The sequence below is a fragment of the Periophthalmus magnuspinnatus genome, chromosome 9 (genome assembly GCF_009829125.3).
Source record: "Periophthalmus magnuspinnatus isolate fPerMag1 chromosome 9, fPerMag1.2.pri, whole genome shotgun sequence".
Classification (NCBI taxonomy): domain Eukaryota; kingdom Metazoa; phylum Chordata; class Actinopteri; order Gobiiformes; family Gobiidae; genus Periophthalmus; species Periophthalmus magnuspinnatus.
Window position 1 is genome coordinate 34,222,245 of NC_047134.1, and position 26,619 is coordinate 34,248,863.

Below are 26,619 nucleotides of genomic sequence, written 5' to 3' on the forward strand. Positions count from 1 at the left end.
ACGGGCCGGCCGGTTGAATAATTGATGGAATGAGAGCTGCAGCCTGATCTCACGGCGTGAGTCACAGTGCAGCAGTAGAGAGGGGGAGGGAGGGAGGAAGCAGGGAGGAAGGGAGGAAGGGGGGAGGTGATTAGACGATGCACCAACAGCCACGGTGAAGAGAGGACATCAATGCCTGGGACATAGTCAGAGGACACAGCGGCCACAAGTATGTCTGCTCCTTGTATGCACCCGTCCTGTCTACTGCTCCTGCTGCTGGTCGTCTGCAGACACGCCCACACAAGTAAATGCCTTAGTTTTGTTTTATGTGACTTTCCTTGTGTATTATTGTCATCTATAATATCTCTGTAACCTTGGAACCGGCAGGGCAGCGTGTTGTCATTGCACTTGTTACTATAGTGTGTTTAGCATCATAATCGAAAGGCTGGTAATTGTAACTATTTAATTATTTAGATGAACTTTTAACACCAGCTTTGAAAAATATAGTTAAGCACGTTGTATTATTCCCACACAACAAGCTTTTTTGTATCTTGTCTCTTTAAAAACCATTGGCCGGGCGAATGTGGAGAGCTCAGATCACTTTACAGGAATGGACACATTTGAATCAGGGTTTGTTTAAAGGAATTTCTTTTTTCGCTGCTGTTTGCTCAAACCCACTCATTAGTTAAATAAAAATAAAACCAGGAATCACCATAAAACCGCTGAATTATAAGTTTAATCGTTACTTTAAAGGTGCAAAATGTCACTTTCCAGGTGGACAATGTGCTTCCTTCTTGCCTGGAATGTTTCATAGTATATCTTTATCTTTATAGTCATCTATTCAATTGCAGGTGTTTCATTGCAAAAAAAAAAAAAGGTGTGGGTCTCCTCTCCACAGATCTGACCTGTAACTTGGCCTAGTTGCATCACCTGCTTGTCTCCACTGATTTTTTTTTTTTTTATGCCATAAGGTGTAACTTTTAGGAATAACATCTCCATGGAAACAACCACGTGGCCAGAAGAGTTACACAGTGCACCTTTAATTTAGTTTTAGGATTGAGATTAAAAAAATCTTCAACTGTAATTAAAACAACAACAACAATCACTATTATTATTTTAATATGTTCCTAAAATTGTGTCTCAAATTTTGTTCCCAGATCTTGTTTCAGTCACAGAGAACACGACTGTTACAACTGAACCTCCTGTAGGTAAGACGTATCACTTTACTCTAATGTTTGTGTGGTCTTTTGTATTATATTGTACAGTAATCATTATTTTCCCTCATCATCAGAGACACTCAGCCCCATAACTCCCCCCGTGGCTCCTCTGACCCCACTGCAGACTGGACAAAAGAGTGTGGTGCTCACAGGTAACTCACACCTCACATTAGACCTGCTCATGAGTCATCTGTAAGACATCAAACCCCCAAACAGTATTTACCAGATCTGTATCACTGCTAATCAAAAGGAAAATATGGATAAAATGTACTTTTTTTTTTTCTTAACAGAACTAGTTCATTTTAAACAGTTTGCAGTGGTACAAAGTTATTCCTCACTGACCTTACACATTCAGAGCATCCTAATTATTCACAATGATGAGTTTAAAATCGCTTTTCACAAATCTAAGAGACGATAAAATGCTTTATAATTAGAAGCAGGCAGTACACAGTGGACCTATTTATACCTCAAGAGCTGCTTATACATTATATCTGCACTGGGGCAACACACATTCAGCTCAAATACATGAATATACTTAATACTTAAACACTGATTATGGTTTATCAACATCCTACTGTACTTTAAGTTAAACACAAGCAGTGCAGGAGACTTGTACATGTGCCACAGTTTGAATGCACATTGGAGGACAAAGGGACAAAGGGATGCAGGGACAAAGCCACTGCTACCCCTTAATGAGAAAATCATGCAAAAAGAGGCGATAAGTATAAACCAGGGAATGTAGCTTCCAAACAAGTGAATATGCAAGACATTTACAGGCACCTTTCTGAAAAAATACAACTGCTGTTCATTTTTGACACGATAACATTTTATTTATTTTTTTCAACATAGGGGAAAATCATACAGAAAAGGTAGAAGTGGTCAACCCCGTGACACTAAACCTCGAGTGCGTCTGGACTGGGGACAACAAACGGCTGCCAAACATCACTGGATACTGGACGAAAGATGGAAAGACAATTGAGAGCAGCTATTCCAATACTCAACTGCAAAATGATCGCTATTATCTGAGGAAAGAGTACGTCTCTGCCAGCCATCAGTCACTCTCCACATTCTAATAATAAGGTATAAAATGTAATCATGTCCTTCAAGGTTCAGCATCATGAGTGAGGAAGACTTGGGGACGTACTCGTGCATTTTCGGACCCAAAGCCAAAGTTGATTTCATTTTAGCAGGTACATTTTTAGTCTCATTCTGTATTTAGCCCCTCGTCCTCTTTGCACAGACCTTAAATGAGTCCAATGTCTTTTAATTACTTGTTGTACTTTTTCCTCTTCTCAGCTCCGTATCTGGGTGAAATGCGGGATAAGCCCATAGTGAGTTATGTGGGCGACTCTGTGGTCATGATCTGTAAAATGGACGAGAAGAAATCCAAGCCTATAAACTGGAACTGGTACAAACACAATGGAACCAGTAAGGTTTGTCAGAAATCCTCATTAAAATAATAAAATAATCTGGCAGCCATTATGACCACGGTGTAATATTTAGGTAAACAAACTCACTTTTGATTATTACCTAGAAATAATTCTATTCATTCTTTATTAAGACATAGTATCAAAAAAACAGATGGAGATTCACAGACTTGTTAGACCGATTCATTGCTCTACAAACTAAAGAATAAATAAAATATATCATAGTAAAAATGTGTTACTTCATCTAACAGTGATCATAATGTTAGAGCTAAGAATTAAAACCTCATCACTGAAAATATCTGTGAAAATGTCTTTTCTATTCAGGAGAAAATTGAGGTGGATTCACCTGGTCATCGCTACAAAATCACCAAAGACGAGAAGAAGACAAAGCTGGTGGTGCATAACTTGACTGAGTCTGATTCAGGGGTGTATTTCTGCGGCGCTGTGTACGGCATCGGCACGTCCATGGGCCACATGCAGCTCAGAGTCATCACCTACTTCGAGCCGCTCAAGCCGTTCCTTGGGATTCTGGTGGAGGTTTTGGTCCTTGTGGCTGTAATCCTGTTATACGAAAAGACGGGCTCTAAGAAAGAGAACCAGTCAGGTATGAAATGGCCTTGTGAATTAAAGTGGGTTGTGTACTGCCTACAAGATAATACATAATTTGCTTTTGAAGCTATGATGAAAGCCGAGGACTGTTGCCATAGCAATGAATAACTAAAAAGGTTGACCGATGAATAATAAAATACTCAAAAAAGCTGAAATAAGAACACTTTAAACCAATACAAAAGGTAAAAGCCTTTAGCTCAGCTAAATGACCTCCTGCCTTTGTCCACAGGACCTGAAGGAAACCCTGACCAAACTTCAAACCTGTAAGTAACTCTCCAATGAAGAAAATTACACATAATGACTCCTATGTGAAAATCTTACTTTGTATTATGTTTGAGTTAAATTTAGCAGTAAACACCCATTCTCCATGTTTTACACAATGAGAACATTTGCTAATTATGATTCCACTTCTACTCGTGGCTTTGCTTAATTTAGAGTTCATTTTATGCACTTTTTGTTCTCATTTGGATAATTCCTTGTTTAGAACTACAGTGGAAATGATGTGCTCCACTTTTAGACCTGGTTTAGCCTTAGATTAGACCTGGCATAGTCCTGTTATAGACCTGGTTTAGATCTAGTGGTGCTCAGAAAGCCACATCTTTTCTTCTTTTACTTAGTGTAAAAAAACTGAGAGCCACTGCATTAAAAAAAAAAAACAAAAACAAAACAAACATAGCTGACAGGATTTCCTAAATGATTGAAATAAAGTTGTTTGTCCTTTAAGTTTGAACCAATATTGAAAGGCAGTTGATTTAGTTAAATTTGTATAAAACAAATGTTGTATTTGTCACCGACAGGTCACATGGAGAAAACGCAGTGGCAGACGGACACTCGGGCACCGCAAGACAGAGGAAAGTTTAAATGGAACAACATTTTTGGTGATTGATTGTTACTTTCTCCTGTTACATTGAGCAATAACAGAACAGTTTCTTAAAGCATTAAACTTCCTACGAGAGAAGCAATACAATGAAAACAGCCAAGTGTTCTTATTAAAGGTTCTCTATGTAACTTTTCTTATGGGGAAGAGTCTCCAATCTTCTTCAAGATGCTATTACTTTTCCTGGAATGTTCCACAGTAGGGCATTACGCTCATCTAGCTCATCTTTATTCTGTTTTTGTTGTTCTAAAATACCTTGAAAAACATGCATTCTTGCTGTGAGCTCGGGCGCCTCTCCACAGCTCTGACTTGTAATTTGGTCTGCTGGTATCTCCTGATTGTCTCCATGATTATACAAAATTTAAAGCCATACTGTGAGACTTTTCTGGTGGGGAACCATCCTCCAGAGAAGTTACATACTGCACCTTTAATTACAGGATCATACAGAATGTTTTTAATTTTGTTTTATTTTCACGGTGAGCAATATTTGACGTGATATAAATGTTCGTGTATTTACTCTGTACATGTCCCTAATACGGCTGCAGTAACAAAGCCTCAAACACAAAGTACTTCACTAATTTGAGCAGTGCCTTTACTCACAGCGAGTAACAATCCAGGTTACACTTGTGCTAGAATACGACTAGTTTTCCCCTCAGTACTGTGCCTGTATTTAACCTTTTGTTGTACGTCTATCAACTAAAGTATTTGTATAATATTGCAATGCTTCTGTATATTAATCAATTCTATAATAAATCACTGTAACCAACTAATTAAAATATTACATACTATTTTTGTTTGGTTTGTCATGTAATTAAACTTATTTTAGACACTGTAATTGGGTTCGTACGATCCAAATAACAGACCAGTGACTTGTAATTTTGCAACTATTATTTTTCAAGGACAGGAAAATGGACACAAGTCCTGGCTCAAATTAAAAAGTGCACTTTGTAACTTTTATGGTGGAGGATGCTACCTGTGTGTGTCTGTGTTTAGAAGTTATTACGTTGCTAAAAATACCTGCCGGGTCGAGTCATCTGTTTCTCTTCACAGATGGACAGATTTAACGTCAGTGGAACTTTCTCTGCAAATCATTAAAATCTTCAAGCAGGAAGTGAACCCTGCACCAGAAAAGTAAATAATAAAATGCACCAATTAATATAAAAGATGACATCACAAGAACCTTAGATTTACATTTATTCTTGACATAATACAATAAGTACAGTAAGTGCAGGTGTTCAGCTGTTTCGGTTTTTTCCTCACTTTCAGTTTATAGAATTTCATTTCATTTTTAAAAACTGACACTGCTGCTACGGTCGGTTCATCAGAAACTGCACCAGGAGTTTGACGACGTCATCGTTCAAGCCGACCACCTCTCCGTCCTGTATGTCGTCGTACAGGGGCAGGCTCTCGGTTCCCCAGAGCACGTTCTTTCGGGGGTTGTCCACGTCGGTCTGCACAGATAAAGCCGCCGTGTTGAGCTGGTAACAGAAAAACGAGAAGAACTTTCCGTCTGTGATCACGGCCTGGGACACAAAGGGGCGGGTCACGTCCTGATGGCTCCAAAACCCTGGGAAGGAAACAATTCATCAAAATTAGGACTAATATTAGAACTGAACACATGTCTAGAAGTAAGATTTAGAGGTGGATGAACAATGGTCTACAAAAGATTATTGAAAAAAGAACTGTCTTGTTGTTATACATCAAACTATCAATAATATGAATGATTAGTGCAAAACATGAATACTGGGAATCATAATTATAAGAAAACTCAAACTACAGCAAAGGACTGATGTTGTATTCTTTCAAATGGGTAAAAAACAAATTATTGCACATCTGTGGGTAATTTCAATGACCTTTCACATTGGTCTGATACTTAAACCTGAACTAACACATTTAAAGACACATTTTAGCACATTTGGATTGGAAACATTCTCTTTTACCTTGATACATGGCCTGAGCCCCTGTCCATGCAAAAAGACTAGCCATAGCATTAGCGCGGAGAAACACTTCAATCTGGTCCGACTGTTGTTGGCGGTTCATCCGTTCTCTATGGTAACAGTCAGGCACCAGGTGGAACTGTGTGTGACCGTAGCGGGCGGGATCAGGGAGCTTGGCACCTGAGGAAACATGAGGCACTTTGTGTTATAGAAATACTGTATGTTTGTGATGTTATTATGAAACTTGATCAATGGTCCACCTCCTGCATGTGTCCTTGGTCACAGTAAAAGCTCACAGTTTTTGTCAGACAAAAAAACTAGATAAGTTCAGTGTCATAGAACATTCCAGAGTCTGGAATCCAGCCCAATAACATCTCCATGGAGACAAGCGTGTGGCGTAGTCTCCAGAGAAATTACACAGTGCACTTTTAAGAGATTGGAATTATAATTGGGATTGACTGATGTTATCTCAACTATTCTAGATTTAAGTATAATTGTAAACCTATGGAGAATTTAAGATCTAAACTACTGGAGTTCATTCAGTCTAATATATTATGACACTAAACTATGATGCATCACCAGTGTCACCTCGATGGAGTTGCTGAATGATGTCAGATTCTGCCAATAACGTGCAGTTTATGACAATGAATCACAAATTCCTGAGCTCTATATGAAATGTCTGACGTGTACAAAAATGTACATTACTTTGTTTAAAAAAAAACACAGCGGCATTTGGCTTGTGATTAGTCAAACCCTTGCTAATATCTTTATTCAACATTTCTGTATGAATGACTTTTTAAACTCTACTTTACCTGTGTATATGTGGTTTTCATACTGCCTTTTGAACATAGGCAGCATGTCAGGAGCGTAGGTTATCTCTGGTACTTCCAGTTCGTACGAGTCCTCCATCGGGGCAAACTAGACCAATTAAAGATAAAATAAGAATCGTCTAACAGAACAATACTCATTAAATACATGACCTCACAATCCACTATCCCTTTGCTCATAGCTAGAAGAGAATTTGTAACTTTTGTTTATGTAATTTATACTTTTGTAAGTCACGTTATTTTAGGAAGTGCCTACCTGCGGCAGTTGTTGTGTTATTCTGATCTGACTATGAGGATGGTCATCAATCTGGAATCTGCGTGGCTCTACTCTTCCTTTCCGATGTCCTTTAGGGATGATCCGCTCTCCTCTTCTCCAGTAGAAGCTCACTTGTGGATTTAGGTCTAATTTGACGAAACAAAAATATAGAAAATTAAACATGTTTCGGTTAGTATGAATAAGACATGAACATTTTTTAATGTAACTTTTCATGTGTTTAAAATGTTTGCTGAGGTCAAAACAACATGGTTATTTAATGGTTTGAAATGCATATGCCAGTCAAATGCAGGATTTCTGATTTGACAACTGCAGTTACTCAAAACATGTGATTTCTGGAGGCTTTAACTGCACAGAATAACTCTCATTGGGGTAAATAAGTGAAGTCAGTACCTAGACTGGACTGGAGGAGCAGGGGGTTGTATTTGGCCAGGTTGTGGGTGAGCACAGACACTAGATTTCTAAGCAAAGGGCCAATAACGAGCTCTTGATGTCTGTAAAGGAACGGACGGCGTTTCCTGATGTGCCACCAGTGCTCCTGCAGAATCACACGGGAGATAAGAGCTCGGATTTCGGTGAGGGCCTCGTCGTCTGTCCCGGGGATGGAAGCAGCGGCTGGAGGCGTTTTCTCCGGATTCTCCTGGATTGTGTTGAACTTGTCGGGCAAACCTGAGATGTACGCTGTTTTTGTATAGTGCTGGTACCATCTGTCAGCACCGCGGGCAAAAGTTTGTGGATAAACTACATATTTCATCCGCTGGAGGGATGTGATCAGTGATATCTTGTCCTCCACGCTCGCTGCACATTTCCTCTGGATTCTCTCCTCTTCTCGTCGTCTTTCTGCAGATTTACTTTTGGCCGTGAGGGACGCGACCACAGGAGGGTACACGGGCTCTTTCACAGCCGCTTCAGTGTGGGCAAGCTTTTGGTTTGTCAAACGAGGTAAGTTTTTGGTGAAAAGCAAGGACAGCCGTGTGCGCGCCGCCATGTTTGCTGATGGCTCTTCTTCTGCGCCTTTAAGAAGTGAAATGACGTTCCAACACAGCGCCCTCTTGCGGACGACAGTTGAACCGCGCCCATAAACTGTATGAAAACGAATTAGTTGTATTTCAAGGGGAATATTACTTTTATATTTATCAATTACACCTCAAATAAAACTAGAATTTTTAATGAGTCATTTGATGTACAAATACCTCGAAGAAAGTTAATAAATTGAGCGAAATCATAATTATAAGCAATATCGAACGTTGGTGTTTTGAATGGAACTCTATGGTGCGTTTACGTACACGCTCAGTTCTCGTATATCACAGTATAAAACTACCCAGTGCCGTTGGCCCACATGCACACTAAAATTAAATGTTGTGTGTTATTATTACATATAAACTATATCAAGCATAAAAACACGCGCAGAGGTATTTATGTCTCCTGAAGAATGACACAAATAATTTACTTTAATTTACTTCCGTGTCAAGTAAACGTCACAAAGCGACAGTTTCCACAGTTTAGCTCCTGGTCGCACAGTTTATGCTCATAATAGACGTGCTGGGAACATAAACAGCTGCAGAACTTTGACATAGGCCTTTAAATTATGTTGTGAAGTTGCACCCGTGTTGTTTGAGATGTATCGGCAGATTTTACGAAGATTGACGGTCGGGGCTGGTCCAAAAGCGCAGTTTAACCTCTGCCCTAGTCGAGTCCAGGTGAAAACACTTCTGCACCGCTGCACAGAGTTAGATCAGACATGTGGACTCTATATGTCCCATAACTGTGTGTTTTGACTCTTATGGCAGACTCTTTAGCTTTGCAAATACATTACTAATGACTAATCAACGACATTGTTAAATAATAGTGCAGATCATCTCTCTGCAGAGACTTTGCTCCAAAAGTGACGAGGTTCGTCTGGCGCAGGAGGCCAGTCAAAAGTCCAGCTCTCCTGCTCCCACCATCTTCTCCAGAGTCATTGACAAAAGCATCCCAGCTGACATTATTTATGAGGATGACAAGGTGCACAGTTTAACTCAATATTTCCTCCAGTTTATGCGACTTACCAAGTTATTAATGATACTCAATATTGTTTTCAGTGTTTGGCTTTCAGAGACATCAGTCCTCAGGCTCCTGTCCACTTCCTGGTCATTCCCAGAGTTCCCATTCCCAGGATAAGTGAAGCTAAAGACGATGACACTGAGGTAATGACCTGACCTCCCTATTATTTCAGCACATAACAGACACTTTAGTTTCATAGTTTGTCATAAGTTTGTTTTTCTTCTGGGGCTGGTGATTTTGGACAAACCTCTTATGCAAATTTAAAACCATAAAGACAAACACATTTCAGTGTGCATAGATAATAATACTGTCAAAACTATTTCCAAAGCAGTACACAAGCTTTAATTTTGTTCTCAGCTTCTGGGACATCTGTTGGTTATTGCCAAAAATGTGGCGAAGGAAGAAGGTTTACAGGAGGGATACAGAATAGGTGAGTTAACACATTATGGACCGTCTGCACTAATGTGGTCCTTCTGAATCATGATTTATGTCATTTTATTTTATCCACAGTTATAAACGATGGTAAACATGGGGCCCAGTCTGTTTACCACCTTCACGTCCATGTTTTAGGAGGACGACAGATGACGTGGCCCCCGGGATAACATCATCATCATCATCATCATGTTAAAACAAATGCCATAAACATACTTTTATCCGTCTGGTGGGTATCACATTTCTACATGACCATAATGTCTCTCACGTCTGTTGTGCAGTTTTATTAATAAAATATTAAAATTCAAGAGGATCAATGAATATGTTTGATTTTACTTAAATTTACCGAATATTTCTACAAAACTTTAAATGGATTAAGACAAGCTTAAAAAGATTAAACTCTAGGCTAAAATAAAAGTCCATGTTTTTTTGTTTGCTTGTTTCTTTGTGTTTATTCCACTGAAAAATCTTGAAACCTCTTTGCTCTGAGCAGCTTGCATCTCCACAAACCTGACTCTTATCTGGCCTGGAAATGTTATTCCTTTGACTACAATCTTCAGAATGGCATAAAACATATCTACATCCGTGGAGAATGTTCTGAAGTGAGTTAAACTTTCTGTTTCCATGGAGTCGTGCAGATGATGTGCCACCTCCACAAAGTTACACACTGTCTCTTTAAGTGTAAACAATCCATCAGAGGAATCCGCTCAAACCTCAGACACAGGTATCAGCTCCAGATTCTGAAACTGTCTGTAGATTTGAATAATTTTACTTGAGATTTGAAAAAGTACATTTTAGAATCAAACGTGTCACTTCAGTCGAGTTAATTTGTACTGTTCTGTTTCACTGTAAAAACCTGCACAGAATTGATTTTTTTACACTAGTTTGGACTGTAGGAAACTGGACTTTGGGACATTTATTGTATTTTCTGCTGATGAACGGTTTGTCTTATAATGTAAACGTATTGAAATGTGTGTGCAGCTAAATCTGGTACAAATCATCTTTTCTTTTGTGAGAATAATGAATTTGTACATAGTCCCTGACAAATAAAGAAGAAAGAAAGAAAAACATTGAATTGTACAAACTTTTACATTGCAGTAACATTTTGAGATGATGGACTTTTGGAATCTGTCTGAAAGTAGATCGAATATGCAAATAGTCTCAGGTAATAGAAGTAACTGAGAGCATTTTATGGACGTCTGGACACGGGGGACAGGCCTTCAGACGCTGGAGACACTGGGGACAGACCGTCAGACGCTGGAGTCACTGGGGACAGACCTTCAGACGCTGGAGACACTGGGGACAGACCGTCAGACGCTGGAGACGCTGGGGACAGACCGTGGGACGGCTGTGGTGGGACGGCTGTGGTGGGACGGCTGTGGTGGGGTGTGGACCAGGGGCAGATGTGGTGTGAGTGGGTGGTACGATAGTTCATCCTGAGCGTCTGGCAGAGTTCACTGTGTGTCACTGGAGAAGTGTGTGTTTTATGATGAACTTTGCTCTATATTTACTGAAAAAACACGGCACAAACTCAACCTGAGACATCGGCCAAAAGAATCACTGAAGCCCAGAAGTTTGTAAAATATAATAAATAACACTGGAAATGTTTAGAAAAGGTAATATAGAAGCAGTAAAGATGCACTGCGTAACTTTTTTGACAGAGGGTTTGCACCACCTGCTTGTCCCCTTGGAAATGTTACTGCTTTACCAAGTTACAGGCCAGATCTGTGGAGACGTGACTACAGTAAAAAGATAAATATGTTTAAAGGGCCATATTATTCTATTCTCTGATATTTGTTATAATGTCGTTTTCTCATCAAAAACATTTCCAGAGTTGTGTTTTGTTTCATTCACACAAGTTTAACACACAAACCCTGCAGATTTAGACTTTGCTCAAACTGAAAACACTCTGTTCCACCTTGTGATGTCATCGTGTGGTGATACAGGAAGTGCTCCACTGTGTTTTTAAACTCTTCATTTCTAGAATCATTTGGATCATTTCAGCTCCTGGAAGTGTCAGTCCTCACTAAATAAGCTTCATGACATCACAAGGTTGTGCTTAAAATCTCACAGGAGTCAATTTTGCGTAATATAAAACTAATGCTGTACTGTGGAACCTTCCAGACAAACAAGTAGCATCTAAATGGAGAAGTTAATCGGTCTGTTTCAAATCTCGTCTTGAGTCGTACTGGTCCCACTTCACCTTTATTCATCCTGTTACTGTGATGTCATTTTGGCAGGAAGGGCATCTGTTGTAAAATAAAATCAGCCAAATCAACATCCAACAGGTTTATTGTGACGGGCTCTGGAAGAAAAATAATCAATACGATTATTCGATAATTTGTTTGTAGTTTGTGCAGCAGACGATATATTTTTATGTTCCAAAGTCCAAATATTGTTGTAAATATTTTCTTTATGATTTCACTCACAGCCTCATCACGACGAGACAATAATCGAGACAATAATCGAGACAATAATCGAACTGATATCGAGCTGATAATTGATCTGATATCGAGCTGATAATCGATCTGAAGCAACAGCTGCAAACATCACCCTGACCCTGTGTGAGTGTTTCCATTGTCTTTGTTCATAACAGTCTGTGTGTGTTTTGTTTTTCTTCTGTGTGTGTGTCATTTAGATACTCTACCTCATCTTCTTCTGTGTGTTTGATTCATTTTCTGTGTGTGTTTTATTCTGTGTGTGTTTTATTCTTCTTCTGTGTGTGTTTTATTCTTCTTTTGTCTGTGTTTTAGTTCCTCTCGGGGCAGTCTAACCCCTGGTGTAGTTTGGACCTGGTGTGTGTGTTTTATTCTTCTATGTGTGTGTTTTATTCTTCTTTTGTCTGTGTTTTAGTTCCTCTCGGGGCAGTCTAACCCCTGGTGTAGTTTGGACCTGGTGTGTGTGTTTTATTCTTCTATGTGTGTGTTTTATTCTTCTTCTGTGTGTTTTATTCTTCTATGTGTGACTTTTATTCTTCTGTGTGTGTGTGTTTTATTCTTCTATGTGTGTGTTTTATTCTTCTGTGTGTCTTGTAGTTCCTCTCGGGGCAGTCTAACCCCTGGTGTAGTTTGGACCTGGTGTGTGTGTTTTATTCTTCTTCTTCTATGTGTTTGTTTTATTCTTCTATGTGTGTGTTTTATTCTACTTCTGTGTGTGTGTTTTATTCTTCTATGTGTGTGTTTTATTCTTCTTCTGTGTGTGTTTTATTCTGTGTGTGTTTTATTCTTCTTCTGTGTGTGTTTTATTCTTCTTTTGTCTGTGTTTTAGTTCCTCTCGGGGCAGTCTAACCCCTGGTGTAGTTTGGACCTGGTGTGTGTGTTTTATTCTTCTTCTTCTATGTGTTTGTTTTATTCTTCTTCTGTGTCTGTTTTATTCTTCTGTGTGTGTCTTGTAGTTCCTCTCGGGGCAGTCTAACCCCTGGTGTAGTTTGGACCCGGTCAGGGCGCCCTCTGCCCCGTCCGGAGGTGTGTGGGTCGTTACATAAGAGAGCGAGCGGGACATATACAAAACGTTCACACAAATGTCCCGTCGGTGATTCATTTCCAGAGTCTCTGCTTGGATCAAGGTCCAGTCCTCTGCCCCGAGGATCAGTCCATGTCACTGCACCAACTCAACTGAAGGTAAGACTCATTCAAAGTGTTTTTACTATTTACACTTGACACATATTTATTACACGTGTTATTCTGAATTTATTATGCTTTTTACTATTTGTTTTGAAGAATAGTTTGCATTAGTTTGTATTTTTCCACAAAGTCATTTCCCTCATAGATAAAAAACGTGTATTTGTCTTATATGCAGTTGTTAGACAGTCTTTTCTTTCTTTTTTTTAATTTAAATTAACCTTTCAGATGCTTTTAAAAGTCATCAAAAACCTGTAAAAACTTGTAAATATTATAACTTAGATTCAAGCTTCTTACCAAACATAAATTGAGTGTCAAATGCACCACAAAAATGCAGAAATATGACCTTTCACTGCAAGTTTCAGTTCTTTTTGTGTCACAAATGCCTCTTGCAGTTTTTGTAAATATTTTTTTAAATGCTAAGGAGCTCGTGCACTTTCAAATCCGCAAAATGAGGAATGCTCTGATCTGAAACTCACAGCGGAAATCGACACAGATACTGGAAAAATACTGAAAAATGAGGTGGATGTGATGTCAGCTTCAAATATTGATTCAGCTGATGATCTGGTTCGACTTAAAAACTGACAAATTATACATCTACAGGTCATAGAAATTCTCGTAATGTTTGAACTTTTATTCACACAAAGAGTTCTGTAGTTAAGCCAAAGCTGTGTGACACATTTGGATCATTTTTGTCTCATTTTAAGGAGATTTTTTCCTGTATTTCTCACTGACTCTGGCACTGTCTCTGCAGCAGGTCATCAGCTGATTTGTGTTGCCATGGTCACACTGAATCCTCTGTTGGCTTTTCCACGTTATAGTTGCATGGGAGTCTTTATATTTATTCTGTTAAATTGCAGGATGAAATGAATAGATTGGATTGGGTCGTTTAGAGTGAGAGTGTGACTTTATTCTCACACAGTCTGTGCTTTTCCTGCCGTGGCTCTGGGGCAGAATGGAAACGAACACATGACTTAAAGACGCGACCTCCTGTTTTATGTGCGGACGTTTTACTGTTTATTGTTGCGTCAACTGAAAACCAAGTCATTCTTTGAACAGCCCACCTCAGGAAGGAAGCAGCAGGAAGGCGCGCTTTTGGCACGTGGAGACCGGTTTTTTACTTTTAAGTTTGAATTTCGTCATTGGATATTGATTCGGGGTAATGTACTGTCATGTTGCAAGTTTTTCTGCAATCCTCATCTCGCTTACTTCATTCTTTAATAGTTTTGCAAGTGATTTGAACTTTGTGCTAAAGGAATCTAGCCTAATGTTATCTTAGAAGGTCAGGTTAGTGCTGGATAGACTGATCTTAATCTGGTGTGAAACTGACTTTGACGCTGTTATCTGTTGTAACTTTACATAATCAATCATCTCAGTATCTTAAACAACATTATAAACCATATGTCACACACTTACTCTTCTCACTATGGAACATTTTGATGTGCAGCGTTTCCTCTTTGGTACATTTGACACTAGATGGCGCTGTTTTACTGCCTGATCCTTTGTTATCACTGTTGGCACTTTGTTTAATGTTGACACAATTGGTTTTGCTGACTTTTCTTTTGGTAATTTAGGTCAAAGGTTGAAGGTCAAGGAAGCAGACTAAAGACTGCAGTATTCTTTGGCACAACTATAATATTTCCACATTTTGATCTGTTGTAACGAAAAGCAAATATGCCAGATTTTGAAATTCAGGTGTAAGGGATTTATATTGATTCATCTTTTTTTCTTTTCCAGTTAACGAAGGATGAGCACCGAATTAGAACGAGGCAATGTCGCGGTGTTGGACCTCTCTAAGGACAGGTACGAACAGTTTAAATGACAAATGTATTTAAATAAAGACCATCAGTGTAAAATGTCCTTTGATTATGTTCTCAGCACCGCTCTCCCCGACTCTACCATCTTGGGGGACGAGCACAAAGTCACGTCTGATTCGTCAGTAGAAAAACCCATGGGGAACGGCTCTGTAGTGGAAAACGGAGTCTGTCCTACGTCGTCGCCAGGGAAGAAGGAGACACATCCAGGCAGCAACATCACAGTTCCAACCAAACCTCCCAGAACACCTGCTCCCGAAGAGGCCAATCACAAGAGTTCAACAGGTAAAAAAACATGTCTGTGGACACGAGGGTGCGCTCACACGAGTCCTGATGAGGTCCTGGTTTGAGATCTCTTTAGTCCTGATGTAGATTTGGTTTGGTCCTGGTTTAGTGAAGAGTTTAGTCTCCGTTAGTTCCAGTTTTGATGCAGTGTGTGGTGTTTATGCGACTTTAAACGCACATTTGTTCAGCATTTCCTCACACCACGTCATCTGTTTTGGAAGACACGTGGGGATTAACTTAAATGAATGAGATGCAGTCGAGATTTTAAAACTTCTAAAACCTAAACACATGCACAAATATGAATTATTGCAGTCAACACTTTAGCAAATCAGGAAAATGTCCAAAAATATGGAGAATATATGAAGAATATTACGTAAAACAGCCAATTTTTATGTATTTATTGTATTTTTTCATAAGATCAGATAAGAAAGTAATAATAATTTGCTCCAGAATGACAAAATTACACTATTCCATCAGTAAAGTGCAAAAACAGCAGCATTTTAATAGTCTGAATAGTTAAGCAGACAAGTGGACAAACTGGAGATCAGCGCAACTTAAGAATAGTATATTAATTTATCTGTGTATTTTAAAGGTTCAAACTGGCCCCATTTCTCAAAATAAACCACAAAAGCATAATATTTTCCCTCCATCTTGCCCTTTTGCCCTAGTTTAACCTCATTAAGGTCACACACGCTGTATTTATTACCGTAACCAATGATTAAACCTCATCAAATACTTTATGAAACAGCACTTGTGACCAAACCTGTTTTGAGTTTTACATTCCACGGCTTCCTCATTTGTCTCGGGTGTCCCTTCCCCGTTCTCTCGTAAATTTGCACTTAGCGTCGCTCCGGTCACACGCCCCTCAGGTCGTCCGTAGCTCCGCAGCTCATTAAAAGTCACAGGGGAGCGGCGTCTGTCTCTTTACAACAACCTGCTTACCTCCGAGTCGTCCTCCATGGCCGCTAAACGGGGCTGTCCTTGTTGTCCTAATGTAGAGGAACCCAAAGCAGTTCCATTGTCCTCAACGGGTTTGGCTACAACTTTGGCGCCGGCCGAGCATCTATGGACCACGCGCAGAGACGAGGCGGTGAGGCTGAGGATGGAGGGGTCCGGACCGGCGGCGGAGACCCCCATCACCACTCATCAGATGTTCTTGGAGACGGTGGAAAACAACGGGGATCACGCGGCGCTGGCGTACAAGAAGGACGGACAGTGGGTGACCGTGACCTACAGGCAGTACTACGAGCAGTGCCGTGCAGCTGCTAAGAGTTTCCTCAAGGTACGTTTACGCTTGACAAGTGTTTACTCTGCTTTTGTCTGAGCTGAGTGTTTTTCTAGACAGTAGCAGCATCCAGTCAGTCAGCAAGTCAACGTAAAGCACAAGATTTATTCATTTATCTTTATTTAACCCAACAAGAGCAGTTTAAAATACAATACAAGGAGAAAAAACAAAACAAACAAGTGCACAAGTCCATATAAAACATTAAAAATAGGAGCAGGTGTTTGGATAAAAGTTTGTTTCCAGATTATTAAACTGCGACTGCTTCACCAAAGTGTCCAGTTTTGCTTTTCCTTGGAGTGTTTTCCATTTTTATGAAGCAAAACATCTAAAATCATGCTTCCGTCTCAGTTTTTGTGCGGCCCGTCCTTTTCCTGATGTGGTCATGTGATCTGGGATTAAATGTTCAGTTTAAATGATTAACAAACACGTGTCGTCTACAGGATAATGTAAAAAATTTGGTTTTGAAGGAATGCAAAAACTGAACATTACCTCGTCTCCATAAAGCTCCAATGTTTTGCCCAGATTAAATGTCCCACAGTATGCCTTTATGTATCAGTCTTCACGGGGACAAGCACCAGGGCGAGTTACAGATCAGGTCTATGAACAGGCCGTAACAATGTTTTTAAAGATATTTTATGAGCAATAAAAATGGCTGTAATTAAATAAATCCGAGATAGATAAGAGTAGATCATTTAATCTCATGGCTCCTCCACCACCAGCAGAAAAGTTACATAGTGCACATTTAAGTATCATAAAACAAGATAACATAATAACATAACAGAAGGGAATCAGGGAACCTTTAGTTGACACAGAATAGGGAAATTCCAGTGTTGTAACGCACAGTTCAAGAACAGAGAAGAGAATAGAAATATGTGAAGTCAAGAAACGAAACATTTACAGTCACTTTTTAGGACATTTCTGACTCTTTATTTAGGGATTATCAAAAAGAAAATAAATAATAAATAAATAAAATGATAAATTCCTTTTTGTCCTTTAGTTATATTTACATTGCGCTGATCAAAGAAAAACAGTTCACACAAATCCATCGGCGTCTCTTTACCTTTACTTTATTACCTATTTCTAAACGCACTGCTGCAGCTGAAAACTAACACTTGGGTGTGTGAAAAATACATCTTGTGTTACATCTCCAGTTTCACAGCCAAGTCTGCAGCCTGTACCGAGCAAAGCTTTTGAAATGTAGGTCAAAAGTAACGCTCGGCTACAGTAACATTAAAACAACACTGAAATAACTTGTGTTTGTTTATAATTTTATGTTTGGTTTTAGCTGGGACTGGAGCGCTTCCATGGTGTGGGAATTCTAGGATTCAACGCTCCAGAGTGGTTTATTGCAGATATTGGCTGCATTTTCGCCGGGTAAGAAATAGATTTATTTATATATAATTTGTACGGATAAAATTCCTGACAGGACATTTTGTTGCAGGTGTCGAAAACAGGAACAACTCTATAAATAAACACACACTTTTTACACTTAGGAGAAATCCAGTTAAATGCTGCTGTCACATGTTTTCATTTTATTTTGATCTGTAAAAGTTTAACGGCTAATTCTTATTTGCAAACACGACTTAGTGAAGAGGCACTGGCAGGAAAACATGTAAACACACTGATGTACAAGGAGGATACACACACATTCACCTGTTTTTAAAGTTTTATATGAACTTATACTTGTTTGTTTTTCTGTTTACATTGTGTTTTAAGCAGGACGTGCATGAAAAAGAGAACCAAAGTGCTCTTATTGGGTTCCTCTGTATAAATAAAGATAGAAAAACAAAGAATCTAATGTAATGTAAGCAAAAAGTAAAACATATTTCTGTGGTTCGCTGCAGTGGTCTGGCCGCTGGCATCTACACCACAAACTCCCCTGAAGCGTGTCAGTATGTGGCTGAAAACTGTGAGGCCAACGTCCTGGTCGTGGAGGACAAGAAGCAACTGGACAAGATTCTGCAGGTAAGAGTTTACTCAAGTTCAGCATCTGTCTGTGTTATCAGGCCACGAGATAAATCTAAAAACAATCTGTTCCTTCAGGTTAAAGATCAACTTCCTCACCTCAAAGCCATTGTTCAATACAAGGGTGAGCTGCACCAGAAAGCGCCGTTCCTCTACACAGTAAGTGCAGTAAAAAAATAAAAACAGAGAAGATATAGTGTCTTAAAACTCGTCTGGCAAAGATGTGGGGATCAAAGTAGAAATGTACTGCTTTTGTTCAACCACACGCACATACCGAACTAAAGTTATATTGGTTTTTTTATTAGTGTATTTATTTATTTTAGATTTTGATTTGATTTTAGTCTATTATAGGCTTCCTGTTGATCCCAAGCTTGGATAAATATCACTACTTTATATGTTCTTACAGGAGTAGCACCTCTAGCCTCCCCTAGACTGACCAAAATCCCCCCCATAGCTCTCTCAGTGATTTTTGTCCCATTTGCCCCCCTAAAGTCGACTAAAAATGTTTAAATGGCAATTAAAAAAATTAAAAATCCATATAATGTTTTATAAATCACTACACTAATACATTTAAATTAGTTCAAAACAGTAAAGCAAACATGGTAGGAGGCTCTAAATGAACTGAGCAGCGACACTGACACATTAGCGCCGCCTTTGCTCCTCCAAACAAACGTGTCTGTAATGTTCTTGTATCACCTTCATCATCTGAGAAAATCATGTTAAATAATCATAATAATGAGTAATTTTCAATAAAGACGACAAAAAGCAGCAGGTTCTAGTAATAGTTTTGAGGGAAGCGTGAACATCGTCTTTTTCTTCCTGGTTCTTTGTAAATTCTTTTTCTGAGTCAATGCTTTTCCTTCTCACATCCCTAGACTCACTGTTTTTATGTGTAAACAGGAATATGCAACTAATCAGACACATCAAGTTGAGACTTAGTCATTTAAAATGGCAACAAGCAGCTTTGTTTGTTTTAATCGAGAAAAAGCAAATGGTTTAGAGCTGAGTTCAAATGATAGAAATAAACTGGACTAATTTATATAAAAGCTTGTTTTGTTTATGTTCAAGAAATTTAAAATGAAAGTCATTTATTTTGTTTTTAATGAGAAAAAAAGTATTGTGATTTATATATTTGATTTCTGTCTCCGTATCGCCCTGTAGCTTTCCTCATTGTTCACTTTTTTAACTTTAAAAGTGTGTTCATGTTTGTCTCCATTTTAGTTGAATGATTCATTTGGCCTTTGTCAAATGTCTTGTTCTGCACCAAATGAGTAACGATTACACGTTTCCCTAAAGTGTATTTATGCATTTCTTTGTAGTGGGATGAGTTCATGAAGCTCGGGGAGGATGTGCCCAACGAGCAGCTGGACGCTGTGATCAGCAGCCTGCGGGCGAACGAGTGCTGCACGCTCATCTACACCTCAGGGACCACGGGGAACCCCAAAGGCGTCATGCTGAGCCACGACAACGTGAGTCTAGATGAAATGGACTCATTTGATTTAAAAAGATTAGATTATGTAATATTTTTATGATTCATTATTTTATGTTGATCCAAAACAAAAAGTAAATCTACTCAACATGTTTACACTTAAATACTTTTACATATTACAGTGAAAAGTGTGACATACACATTTATTTAAAGTACAGTTTTTCTGGTGACGTTCAGTGTGTGACACCACCAGGGCGAGTTACTGATCAGATCTCTGGAGAGGCGAGCTCACTGACTAAGAATTAATGGTTTTCAACGTGGTTTTCAATTCACGTATTAGAGTAAATGCAAGTTAGATAAGTTTAAAGCTATACTGTGGAACATTTCAGACAAAGGAATAACACTGAGACCAGCAGGTGGTGGATCATCCAGCAGAACATTTACATTTACGTTTCTTTTATTTATGAACATTTATTCGTTCTCTTAGATCACGTGGACGACACTGGCTGCAGGTAAAATGGCCAATCTCAACTACGCAGAGGAGGTTTTAATCAGTTACCTGCCGCTGAGCCACGCCGCGGCACAAGTCAACGACATGTGGATGTGTATGAGATACGGAGGGACCACGTACTTCGCACAACCAGATGCTCTCAAGGTAAATTTCAATCAAATATGAAACACATGGCCATTAGAGGCTGGGATTATGTCATCACACGTCCAAGAATTTTCATTTTGACTTAATGTTTTAAACTGCTGCTTCAAACCTGATTTTCATGTAAAGGTTGTTTTCTTTTTCTTTTTTTTACATCCAGAGCTCTATAAAAACATGTATCATATTTTGGTTTTCTATTTATTCCAGGGATCTCTAGGTACAACCCTGAAAGAGGTGCGGCCCACGTCCTTTCTGGGGGTTCCTCGAGTTTGGGAGAAGATGCAGGAAAAGATGAAAGCTGCTGGGGTCAAGGCTTCACCCATGAGGAGACGATTCGCCGACTGGGCCAAGTCCATCGGGCTGCAGTACAACTACAGTGCCATGAATGGGTGAGAGGAGAGTGAATATGTTTGACATCAATACAGGGTTTACAGTGTGTTAGTATGTGGTAAAATGTTACTATTCATTATAACTTAAATATTTAGACTTGACATGTGTTTCATCCTGTTTCAGACCTGGTTTGGTTTAGTTCAGCTTTAGATCTACTCAGACCAACTTTAATTATCCACAGGCGTTGAACACAGGAGCTTAACACGCAGTAAATCACATCTTAAACACTGGTTAACACAGAATAGTGCTAAAATATGAGTTATGATGGTAATAAAATAAAGTAATTGCTTTATCTTGCTATTCTAGAACAGTTTCCAGAATGTTGCTTTACTTGTGTTTCACAGGGAGAATGTCGTGCCGTGGGGCTTCACATTGGCCAACAGTTTGGTTTTCAAAAAGGTGCGCGCTGTTATGGGTCTAGATCGCTGCAAACTGTGTCTGACAGGAGCCGCGCCCATCACCAAAGAAACTCTGGAGTACTTCATGAGCCTGAACCTGCCTCTGATGGAGTTATACGGCATGAGCGAGAGCTCCGGACCTCACACCGTCTCTGTGCCCACTTCATTCAGGCTCACAGGGTCAGTGCCTCCTCATCGTTTACTTTAGACAACGTGATATGTAAATCAGTAAACGTGATATGCAAATCAGTAGATTGTGTTCATGTGAAAACAAAGATGGATAGAGTAGCCAAAAATTGTACTCAAAAAAGAGTACTGTTACCTTGAGAATAATATTACTTAAGCAGAAGTACAAAGTAGTAGAGTAAATGTAAAAAGTATTTGGGGAAAATATTACCCTGGAGGATTCATAATTTCAGATTAATTATAAGTAGGACAAAACATTAAATGCCCAAAATCTAGGATAGAACACAAAAACATCAAGAAAACACATGTTCAAAGCTGTGGATCCTGTCCTTCAAAAGAATACGTTTCAACATTTCAGTTTGGAGATTTCTTTCATAAATTAATTACCAACAGATAATCTTTCACAGGCCCCTGTCCTCCATCTGAAATGATAATACATTTGTAGAACATTGTGAAGCCTATGTGGGTGTTTATTTAGACGACAGTCAGAGTGTGTTTGACATGTGTCTGTGATTAGTTGTGGAAAGGTGATGCCAGGCTGCAAGACAAAACTGGAAAATCCGGACCAAGATGGGAATGGAGAGGTTTGTTTCTGGGGCCGTCACGTGTTCATGGGATACCTGAACATGCCTGATAAAACCACAGAGGCTCTGGATGAGGACGGCTGGCTGCACTCGGGAGACCTGGGACGACACGACCAGCACGGGTTTCTCTACATCACAGGACGGATAAAGGGTGAGGTGCAGTTAAAGACTTTTATGATGTTTGTGAGGATCATGACACATTTATGACTTTGCAGCTGATAAAAACATACACTCAAGACACAGCTAAGCCTGGTTTTGTTTAGCAGAGTAAATGTATCTCGTAACAACAGGAACAGCCGACGACAGATGAATGTGGTGGGTAACTGAGCGGTTTGGTTGCCACATCTGTCAGTCAGCCCCAGGGCAGCTGCGTCGAGAGCATAACTGCCATGAATGTGAGGAACAAATGAATAATGCAGTGTTTTTAGTATCGCAAAAACTCAAATCCTAATCATTATAGTTGGAGAACAGAGACAAATGACCTAAAGAGTAAAGAGCAGTGACAAAGGCGTTCAGAGCACTGTCAAACGCTGCTTCAGATCATATTTATGTACTTTTTCTGAATGATAATCCACCCGCTGCTTGTCTCCAGAGAGATGTTATGACATTGCCTGGAAAGTTCCGCAGTATGACATTAAACTTATCTATACTTCACTCACAATCGCAGGGGTTGTTATTGCAAAAGATGCCCTGAAAAACAGCACATTCTTTCTTTGAGCATGGTCACCTCTTCAAAGCTATAACTTGGCCTTGCTGCGTTGTAATTTTAATGCCATACTGTGGAATATTCCAGACAAAGCGAATGCCGGACCCTCTACCAGAAAATGTACCTTGTAAATGGTACTTTGTTCTTACTTAGTCACTATTATCCGAGTTTTTTCCCCTCATCCTTGAAAGAGCATTCGTCTTTACTTTGAACATTTTTAAAACGCTCATCTTTTGTGGTTAATTAAAGCTTTATTTTATTTATTTTTGTTACAGAGTTGATCATAACAGCAGGTGGAGAGAACATCCCTCCTGTTCCCATTGAAGACGCACTGAAGGCTGAAGTCCCCATCATCAGTAACGCCATGCTGATCGGAGACAAGCTCAAATTCTTGTCGATGCTTCTCACGCTCAAAGTAACTCGCGCTTCCTTTGACTCTATAACCGCATTTTCACAGAAGCAGCTAACGGGTATTTTCTTTTAGTGCGTTGTCGACGATAACGGTGAGCCCACTGACGACCTGAGTCCAGAGGCTTTGGACTTCTGCCGGCGACATAACGTCACGGCGACAAAGGTGTCAGAGATCGTAGCCAATAAGGAGCCAGCGATCTACCAAGCCATCCAAGAGGGATTTGAGCGCGTCAATGCCAAAGCCACATCCAGAGCCCAGAACGTACAAAAGTGGGTGATTCTAGAGCGAGACTTCTCCATCTCTGGGGGAGAGTTGGGTAAGTTAGACACACAAGACTGAAGGAAGTGTTTTTCTGTTAATGTGTAACCAGAGTTTAATAGACCTTTAAGTTACGCCACCGTCTCACCTGAAAACTATGTCTTAACCACAAAAACTGGTGCGTTCAACTCAAAACCCAGTCTAGATAGCAGCTTTTGGAACTTTTTGTCTTTGGAGATGTTATTGCTTTGGCTGGAATGTCCCACATTATTCCATTAAACTTATTTATCTTTCATTTATTCAATTATAATGTTTCAATACAAAAATAATGCATTGATTGAAACGTTAACTGTCCTTCAACCTAAAAAGTTACATATTGGCCAGAGAGGGCGAGTCACATACTTTTATGTAAAAAAAACTATTGTGTAAGCTTAAAATATGGTGTAATGAAATTCAAAGTGCAAAAAGTTGCTCAAATCCATGTAATTGCCTAAGTTTGTCTTCACCCATGTCCTGGTTTGAGTCCAGTTTGTGCCAAGTTCTTTTGTAGACTTGGTTTGATCCTGTTCTACTCATAGTTTAGTCCAGATATTGACATGGTGTGTGCACATCTAAACTCACCACTGCTTTTCACCTGCTTTTCTCCACGGGTATGTTCAGATTGTTCCCTAATATGGCATTAAACTGTCTAGTATTTGCTTAATTACTGATGTTTTATTGCGCAAAATACCTTGAAAAACATGCATATGAGCTGTGAGCGGGGTCATTTCTCCACAGATTTGACCTGTAACTTGTCCTGGCATTGTCACCTTCTTGTCTCCATGTAGATAGATACATTTAATGCCATACTGTGGAACATAACAGTCAAAGTAGTAACATGCGATTCCACCACCTGAAAAGTTCATAGTTCAGCTTTAAAGTACCGTATTTTCTGGGCTATAAGTCGCACTTTTTTCATAGTTTGGCCCTGGGTGCGACTTACAGTGTACTCAGATGTGATTTATATGTGAAATATATGTTTTTTTCTTCATTATTATGCATTTTTTGGCTGGTGCGACTTATACTTCAGAAAATACGATATCGGTATATGTATTAAAACTAAAGGTTCCTCTGCTAACAGTTTATTTTACCAGGCTTGAATTCAAAACAGTGTTACTTAAACATCTGCACTGTCGACCCCTCACACGTGTGTCTACATTCTGAATGACGCAGTTCTTTGTTTTGTCTGCAGGTCCCACGATGAAACTCCGAAGGCCTATTGTCGTCAAGATGTACCAGGAAATGATCAACGACATGTACGCGGTGGGAGACAAACCATAACCCAAAAACTCCCACAAGAGGAGGTGTTTAAGGAGACGTTTCCTTGTGCCCAAACCCGAACAATCATCATATATTTATAGATGATCTTCTGACCCACTTTTCAATGCAAATGTGTTCTGAGCATAACTGTGGAAGCTGTGAGTTTGTGCTGCTATGTAATTCTTGTAAAAGTTGTATTTTCAACTCGACGCGACACCGTTTAATAGCCGTGTACTTTTTGTAAATAAAAAGCTAAACAAAGCCAAATGCTTTTTAGAGCATAATATTGTTATTTTAGTGCAGATTAATATTCTTCCAGAACTGATAATATCAAAGAAAAGCCAACTGCTCTGCCTGTGGTAGTATTTTTTTTGGTAATTTTGGCTTTTTACAAACTGTGATTTTATGATGATGTGTTTTGAATTAAACTCATAAATAAACTCATAAATCTGACAATTTTCAGATATTAACGAATGCCTCATAGGCCGTTTGTATTTATTAGCTCTATTTAAATTGCTCTTGTGCATATGAAAGTTCCACTATGTGCTCTCCATGTACAGTTCAACAAATGTATATATTATATAATTGTTTTATCAAAATTGTCAATAAAATTTGCAGATTTGAATCTTGTACTTACTTTTTGTGTCATTCTTTAAATACTGAATACAGTTTGTGACATTTCACCTAGACAGCAAAGTGCATGTCCAATAATGTTATGGAAAAGCTTCTGTTTTACTTTTGAATTATTCATAACTTCATTACTAAACACAGGCAATTAGCTGAAGGTCAATTTAGAAAATGACAGAGACTCGTGTCGTGGCATGTAACAGAACCGGCTCCTCCTCCAGCGACATGGACATAACATAATTACTGTCTACATCATCAATTCAGGAAGAAAGTAAAAGAAAAATCATCTTTTTTTTCTGAAAATATGTGGAAAAGTCAGATTGTTTCAAGAAAAGCAATCACACGCAGCTCATGTTACTGTCTTGATCAGCAGGTTTCAGATGATGCTGCAAAGACATTCCAGATATAATGTTTGATAGAGTCTTATCTCTTAACCCACTGACACAAGTATCAGAAACATGTACTTTAAGGGGAACTTATTTAAATTTACCTCAAACATATATATAGTTGCAGCCTCTTTATTATTTTTCCAAAGTTCAGTGCATAATTTCACCACCTGCAGAATTTCACTGTAAAAGCTGCACCATTCCTTGAAGAACATGAGGAGAAAATATCAAATTACATGAACAAACAAAACAGGATGAACAGAGACGATAATAACACGTGTCTTTGTGCCCGGTTGAATAAAGGAGACAGGTATTTAGTTCATGTTATCACTCACTGTACAGGTTTGTCTGCACTTCCCTTTTCACTTTTGTGGGCTCCTGAAACACGTCAAGCGTCACTACCTTTTATCAATGAGTCATTCATTTAATCATTACTTTGTTGTTGTCAAAAGCCGTGACCTGAAGAATTACTCCAGTACTAAGAATTACTCCAGTACTAATCAAATACGGTGTGATTTATTGGAAGTTAATGAAAATGAATTATGTATCAGACAATAAAGGAAAAAATTAAGACCACATAATAATAAAAAGGGTTTAGTTCCAGAGACACAAATATTCCTCAGTTAATATTTTCAGCATGAAGTTTCTGTCAATGAAAGTGGAAAGATTAATTTACTAGAGTACTGTTTCTCAAATATGTA

At 39.1% G+C, this 26,619-nt stretch overlaps 4 protein-coding genes across 8 annotated transcripts; 3 read left to right on the forward strand and 1 right to left on the reverse strand.

The window, feature by feature from the left end:
* The first annotated feature begins 171 nt into the window (after positions 1-171).
* On the forward strand, positions 172-4,094 carry emb (embigin). Its single transcript, XM_033972627.2, has 9 exons — positions 172-283; positions 1,137-1,187; positions 1,271-1,348; positions 2,046-2,229; positions 2,304-2,386; positions 2,493-2,629; positions 2,948-3,227; positions 3,462-3,495; positions 4,030-4,094. Exons 1-9 carry the CDS (start codon positions 211-213, stop codon positions 4,091-4,093), a joined length of 984 nt encoding a protein of 327 aa, XP_033828518.2. The 5' UTR covers positions 172-210; the 3' UTR covers position 4,094.
* Positions 4,095-5,286: 1,192 nt separating this feature from the next.
* mrps30 (mitochondrial ribosomal protein S30) lies at positions 5,287-8,194 on the reverse strand. The gene is made up of 5 exons (XM_033973188.2): positions 7,541-8,194; positions 7,130-7,275; positions 6,859-6,964; positions 6,050-6,226; positions 5,287-5,676 (listed from the first exon to the last, which is right to left on the reverse strand). Exons 1-5 carry the CDS (start codon positions 8,133-8,135, stop codon positions 5,417-5,419), a joined length of 1,284 nt encoding a protein of 427 aa, XP_033829079.1. The 5' UTR covers positions 8,136-8,194; the 3' UTR covers positions 5,287-5,416.
* Positions 8,195-8,662: 468 nt separating this feature from the next.
* hint2 (histidine triad nucleotide binding protein 2) lies at positions 8,663-10,666 on the forward strand. 4 transcript variants are annotated; one of them, XR_008648804.1, is made up of 6 exons: positions 8,663-8,847; positions 9,017-9,151; positions 9,229-9,333; positions 9,548-9,620; positions 9,701-9,851; positions 10,116-10,666. XR_008648804.1 is itself a non-coding variant. In XM_033973190.2 (5 exons), exons 1-5 carry the CDS (start codon positions 8,767-8,769, stop codon positions 9,790-9,792), a joined length of 486 nt encoding a protein of 161 aa, XP_033829081.1. In that variant the 5' UTR covers positions 8,669-8,766; the 3' UTR covers positions 9,793-10,666. The 4 variants fall into 4 exon arrangements, 2 of the variants coding, with proteins under 2 accessions (XP_033829081.1, XP_055080138.1); XR_008648803.1 differs by having other exon boundaries at positions 8,669-8,847; positions 9,002-9,151; positions 10,116-10,642; XM_033973190.2 differs by having other exon boundaries at positions 8,669-8,847; positions 9,701-10,666.
* Positions 10,667-13,167: 2,501 nt separating this feature from the next.
* On the forward strand, positions 13,168-25,536 carry LOC117376664 (long-chain-fatty-acid--CoA ligase ACSBG2-like). Of its 2 annotated transcripts, none has more exons than XM_033973183.2 (15): positions 13,168-13,242; positions 14,980-15,045; positions 15,121-15,341; positions 16,340-16,623; positions 17,912-18,000; positions 18,471-18,591; positions 18,670-18,750; positions 19,911-20,060; positions 20,508-20,675; positions 20,880-21,061; positions 21,407-21,640; positions 22,164-22,381; positions 23,212-23,351; positions 23,421-23,664; positions 24,838-25,479. In XM_033973183.2, the coding sequence occupies exons 2-15, from the start codon at positions 14,990-14,992 to the stop codon at positions 24,924-24,926; spliced, it is 2,277 nt and encodes a 758-aa protein (XP_033829074.1). In that variant the 5' UTR covers positions 13,168-13,242; positions 14,980-14,989; the 3' UTR covers positions 24,927-25,479. The 2 variants fall into 2 exon arrangements, with proteins under 2 accessions (XP_033829074.1, XP_055080319.1); XM_055224344.1 differs by lacking the exon at positions 13,168-13,242 and adding an exon at positions 14,307-14,401 and having other exon boundaries at positions 24,838-25,536.
* The last annotated feature ends 1,083 nt before the right edge of the window (positions 25,537-26,619 follow it).

Excerpts from the sequence above, each read along its gene's own strand:
- mrps30 (XM_033973188.2), bottom strand. The coding sequence starts at position 8,135 with ATGGCGGCGCGCACACGGCTGTCCTTGCTTTTCACCAAAAACTTACCT. Across the intron at positions 7,276-7,540 it reads GCTCCTCCAGTCCAGTCTAG|ACCTAAATCCACAAGTGAGC; the intron begins GTACTGACTTCA and ends TCGTCAAATTAG. Across the intron at positions 6,965-7,129 it reads TAACACAACAACTGCCGCAG|TTTGCCCCGATGGAGGACTC; the intron begins GTAGGCACTTCC and ends TAATTGGTCTAG.
- hint2 (XM_055224163.1), top strand. The coding sequence starts at position 8,767 with ATGTATCGGCAGATTTTACGAAGATTGACGGTCGGGGCTGGTCCAAAA. Across the intron at positions 8,848-9,001 it reads TCTGCCCTAGTCGAGTCCAG|ATCATCTCTCTGCAGAGACT; the intron begins GTGAAAACACTT and ends ATAATAGTGCAG. Across the intron at positions 9,334-9,547 it reads CTAAAGACGATGACACTGAG|CTTCTGGGACATCTGTTGGT; the intron begins GTAATGACCTGA and ends TTTTGTTCTCAG.
- emb (XM_033972627.2), top strand. The coding sequence starts at position 211 with ATGTCTGCTCCTTGTATGCACCCGTCCTGTCTACTGCTCCTGCTGCTG. Across the intron at positions 1,188-1,270 it reads TACAACTGAACCTCCTGTAG|AGACACTCAGCCCCATAACT; the intron begins GTAAGACGTATC and ends CCTCATCATCAG. Across the intron at positions 3,228-3,461 it reads TAAGAAAGAGAACCAGTCAG|GACCTGAAGGAAACCCTGAC; the intron begins GTATGAAATGGC and ends CTTTGTCCACAG.
- LOC117376664 (XM_033973183.2), top strand. The coding sequence starts at position 14,990 with ATGAGCACCGAATTAGAACGAGGCAATGTCGCGGTGTTGGACCTCTCT. Across the intron at positions 18,001-18,470 it reads ATTGGCTGCATTTTCGCCGG|TGGTCTGGCCGCTGGCATCT; the intron begins GTAAGAAATAGA and ends GGTTCGCTGCAG. Across the intron at positions 18,592-18,669 it reads AACTGGACAAGATTCTGCAG|GTTAAAGATCAACTTCCTCA; the intron begins GTAAGAGTTTAC and ends CTGTTCCTTCAG.